This window comes from Sinocyclocheilus rhinocerous, unplaced genomic scaffold (genome assembly GCF_001515625.1).
Source record: "Sinocyclocheilus rhinocerous isolate Xijiao unplaced genomic scaffold, SAMN03320098_v1.1 scaffold161, whole genome shotgun sequence".
Classification (NCBI taxonomy): Eukaryota; Metazoa; Chordata; class Actinopteri; order Cypriniformes; family Cyprinidae; genus Sinocyclocheilus; species Sinocyclocheilus rhinocerous.
Window position 1 is genome coordinate 228,927 of NW_015627226.1, and position 4,893 is coordinate 233,819.

Sequence of the window (4,893 nt, forward strand, 5' to 3'; positions counted from 1 at the left end):
CGTGTGCGAGCACGTGTGATTGCAGTAATTCCTGTGTGCTGTATAGGTACTGTATGCTAATTTCCGTTATTACAGTTATCTATGCGAAGTGATATGGAACTGTAATGCGGTCAAGAGAGCTGCCTGGAACTACGTTCGCTGTGCATTTCCCTGAAAATAATTGCACACCTTAGAACGTTCGTCAGCCAATCAGATTCAAGCATTCAACGGCATTCAAGTATAACAAAAAATAATACACTGATTAAAAAATGATAAGATTGTGAATCAGATTACACAAGTGGCTCTGTTTATTTTGTGTTTTGTTGCGAAAGTGTTGTAGCAAAAGATCTGCTGGTGTATTTGACCCCCTTTGCCTGTTTGACACTGATTTTTAGATTGCCCTCTAAACTTGGTTTTGCTTGGCTTGTAAATATTGTAAATACTAAAAATTGGGATAGTAAGGAGCCTGACACCATTTCGGTTTGTAAAACCTTCTGATCTCTGTTTTTTTGGGCTGTACTTTCTTTTCTTTTCTTTCGGTTAGGTAAGGTTTAAAAACTAAGAACATTTTGTTTGTTGTTTTGGCCTTGTCGGCTCCCGAACTCAAACTCCCAATAAACTCGTTGTTATTGCAATTTTTGGTAACACTTTCTATGAAGCCCATATTTATAACACATTATAAGGGCATTATACTTAAGGCATACTTAAGGTATACTTATTCTTAAGGCATTATAATGAATGCATAATGTATTATTAAAAAAAAACTTATAATATGTTATTTCATCTCAGAAATAATCATAACAACAATCATAATACATTATAAAACTTACTTATTTGTGGTTATAACTTTTATGAGTATGGTTATTTATAACACGCGATAAACACCATGTTAAATCCGCTTAATTTATAATGGATTATAAGTCTCATATCTTGACATTATTTATTTAAGATCTGTACAGTATCTTACTATCTTACTGATATTACAATAAATATAGTTAAATCAAATTTGTCATATTACACATTCATCTGATCAGATATCCGATCGTATGGCTGTTTAAGAAATAAATATTTACATTTTGTTTATTATTGTTGATGTTGTTGTTATTTATAAGTGGTCTTTGTCTGCTTTAAGTAAAGTAACAAGTTAACGATGGCAAGATATGAGACTTATAATACACTATAACTATAGGAAATATAATCCATTGTAAGTTAAGTGGATGTATTGTGTATTATAAATCAATCAAATCTTAAAAAAATCATCATAATCTTAAAAGCAATAACCACAAATAAGTAAATATTATAATGCTTTTTTTTAAACTGTATGATTACTCATGAGATGATACAACATATTATAAGGTTTTTTATAATACATTATGCATTCATTATCATTCATCTTATAATATATTATAAATACAGGCTTCATATAAAGTGTTACCCAATGTATTTTATTTTTTTTGTCCATGCAAGTCCTTTAATGTTGCGGTTCTTCGTAACAAATATGTATATATTTTTAATAGAAAAATGTGTGTATAATATATATATACATATATATATATATATATACAGTATATATATATATGGAAGCCATACAGGGAACACACATACTGGTAAAAAATGTATAGCCTGAAATGCACTGTAAGTCGCTTTGGATAAAAGCGTCTGCTAAATGCATAAATTCATTTAATTGTATTGAATATGCACTTGTAGTGTTCCTCAAATCTTAAAAGTTTACTTTTTGAAAAACTGTATTTGCATTGTATTAATAACGAAATAAAAGGCCACTTAAACAAGCACTCTTTCGTGACTAACATACTTAAGTGCACTTAAGTACATTTTAAATGATCATGTTTTAATAATCTAATTTTAACTGTAGTGCTTTATTCAATATTACAATTGAAATTAATATATTTTGAAAGTACTAAATTGCAATTTCATCATTATAAATGTGCATTACAAATATATTTAATTACACAACATACAAGATAATAAAATAAAAGATAAGATAATAACAATTACATGAAATATATTTTAAATACATTTAAATGTTTACTAAAAAATACTTGTCAGTACATTCAGTCAGCACACTTTAACCATATTTCAAAAACAGTAGAATTATGAAATTACAAATACAAATGTACTTAAGTCCCACTTAAGTGAGGAAAAAACACTCTTTATATAAATTTAAACTACATTTTCATTGAATTGTAATTAACATGCAGTTGAGTGTCAGAAAACATTCCATTCAGTTTGCACTTAAATATATTAAGTATATTATTTCCATACTTCTTTTCAAGAAGCACTTCTTTTCACAAGGGATGACCGATCAGAAGATTTCATTCACTTTATGGAAAATACAAGCCATTTGAAAACAAATTTCACTCGTTGTATACAGTGCTATATGATTATATCACATTATAATAATAACAACTGAGGTGTGCTGTTAGTAATAATAACTAGTGCTAAATAGGAACAGTGCAAATATAATTCAGACACATTCCCATGTTGTCAGCAATTATTTTTGTATCACTTCAATTTGCTCCACTTGTTTAATACCGTTGTCGCTTCCTTGTACTGGAAAACATGAGCCATGAGCTTTTTCCTTCATCTGGCAAAGAAAATAAAATTCTTCATCTATGTGAGTGAGAGTGGCTGACTATATTAGAGCAATAACAACCCAACACAATTACCATCTTCAGGCCTCATTTACATTCCCAAGGGTCCGTTTTAAAAACACATGCGAGTGTGAGTGATATTATAGAGAAACGATGTCGAGACGATGTTGAAACTTTCATGCACTGAACCATCTTGTGACTCAGTGTGTTGAATTTAGCGTTGCATTGTTTGCAGTTGAATCCCAGGAACATATTGTGTCTGAAAGCTCGAGTGAGCAGCAAGACATATTGAGCATTCTGCAGACAATAATTTAATGAGGCAAGATGGAGACGGCTGTGTGGGCCAGAAACGAGCAACAATGTGTTTTCTCTTTCTTCTGCGCTCTCTCAAAAGGTAGCATTTGAGGACCAGGTGTTCTCTCCAGCTCTCTGCGTTCATTAGTAGGTGCTGGCATCCTGACAAAATTGGGGCAGGGCCGCGTCGCTCGGAGCCAGTCATATGTCAAACGAGCAGCAGAGGATTTGGGATTAAAGGAGAAGACACTGAGGCCATTAAGATGGAGTTATGAGCACTTTCTCTGGAGGCGGTGATTATTACGGCACGTGGGTGAACGTGGCATTTGAAAGAAGAGGATAAGGGTGCAGGTTTGGTGAGGAAACACACACACACACACTCAGGCCTCTAGAACAACCACTGCAGGTCTTCATTCCTCTTTGATGCTAATGGATTCTCTGAGAAGATGGCGATTCGTCAGCTCTGCTAGGCCTGGGCGATAAAACGGTATCGATATTTATCGACGGTACACCTTCTTCGATAACGATATAAAAAATGTTCGATATAGTGCACTATTATAGGCACGTGCTATGAGTGACGCAGACAACACACACAAACACTAACGCAGTTGAGTGTCAGAAAACATTCCATTCAGTTTGCACTTAAATATATTAAGTATATTATTTCCATACTTCTTTTCAAGAAGCACTTCTTTTCACAAGGGATGACCGATCAGAAGATTTCATTCACTTTATGGAAAATACAAGCCATTTGAAAACAAATTTCACTCGTTGTATACAGTGCTATATGATTATATCACATTATAATAATAACAACTGAGGCGTGCTGTTAGTAATAATAACTAGTGCTAAATAGGAACAGTGCAAATATAATTCAGACACATTCCCATGTTGTCAGCAATTATTTTTGTATCACTTCAATTTGCTCCACTTGTTTAATACCGTTGTCGCTTCCTTGTACTGGAAAACATGAGCCATGAGCTTTTTCCTTCATCTGGCAAAGAAAATAAAATTCTTCATCTATGTGAGTGAGAGTGGCTGACTATATTAGAGCAATAACAACCCAACACAATTACCATCTTCAGGCCTCATTTACATTCCCAAGGGTCCGTTTTAAAAACACATGCGAGTGTGAGTGATATTATAGAGAAACGATGTCGAGACGATGTTGAAACTTTCATGCACTGAACCATCTTGTGACTCAGTGTGTTGAATTTAGCGTTGCATTGTTTGCAGTTGAATCCCAGGAACATATTGTGTCTGAAAGCTCGAGTGAGCAGCAAGACATATTGAGCATTCTGCAGACAATAATTTAATGAGGCAAAATGGAGATGGCTGTGTGGGCCAGAAACGAGCAACAATGTGTTTTCTCTTTCTTCTGCGCTCTCTCAAAAGGTAGCATTTGAGGACCAGGTGTTCTCTCCAGCTCTCTGCGTTCATTAGTAGGTGCTGGCATCCTGACAAAATTGGGGCAGGGCCGCGTCGCTCGGAGCCAGTCATATGTCAAACGAGCAGCAGAGGATTTGGGATTAAAGGAGAAGACACTGAGGCCATTAAGATGGAGTTATGAGCACTTTCTCTGGAGGCGGTGATTATTACGGCACGTGGGTGAACGTGGCATTTGAAAGAAGAGGATAAGGGTGCAGGTTTGGTGAGGAAACACACACACACACACTCAGGCCTCTAGAACAACCACTGCAGGTCTTCATTCCTCTTTGATGCTAATGGATTCTCTGAGAAGATGGCGATTCGTCAGCTCTGCTAGGCCTGGGCGATAAAACGGTATCGATATTTATCGACGGTACACCTTCTTCGATAACGATATAAAAAATGTTCGATATAGTGCACTATTATAGGCACGTGCTATGAGTGACGCAGACAACACACACAAACACTAACACATGCTGAATTGAGTGCTGTGCCTGCCTGTGATGAGGAGATTGTGAATAGAAAAATTTATATTAGTCGAATTTAAAATAAACATTTGCATTTGAATGTTAGGAGTGGG

At 35.1% G+C, this 4,893-nt stretch overlaps 1 protein-coding gene across 1 annotated transcript in view; it reads right to left on the reverse strand.

Moving 5' to 3' along the window:
• The window catches only part of LOC107722362 (low-density lipoprotein receptor-related protein 8-like), a 122,702-nt gene that overhangs the window by 24,296 nt on the left and 93,513 nt on the right, over positions 1–4,893 (reverse strand). Inside the window, exon 8 of the mRNA XM_016530693.1 lies at positions 2,533–2,550. Within this exon, the coding sequence (XP_016386179.1) occupies positions 2,533–2,550 (18 nt within the window). The remainder of the gene's footprint in view (positions 1–2,532; positions 2,551–4,893) is intronic.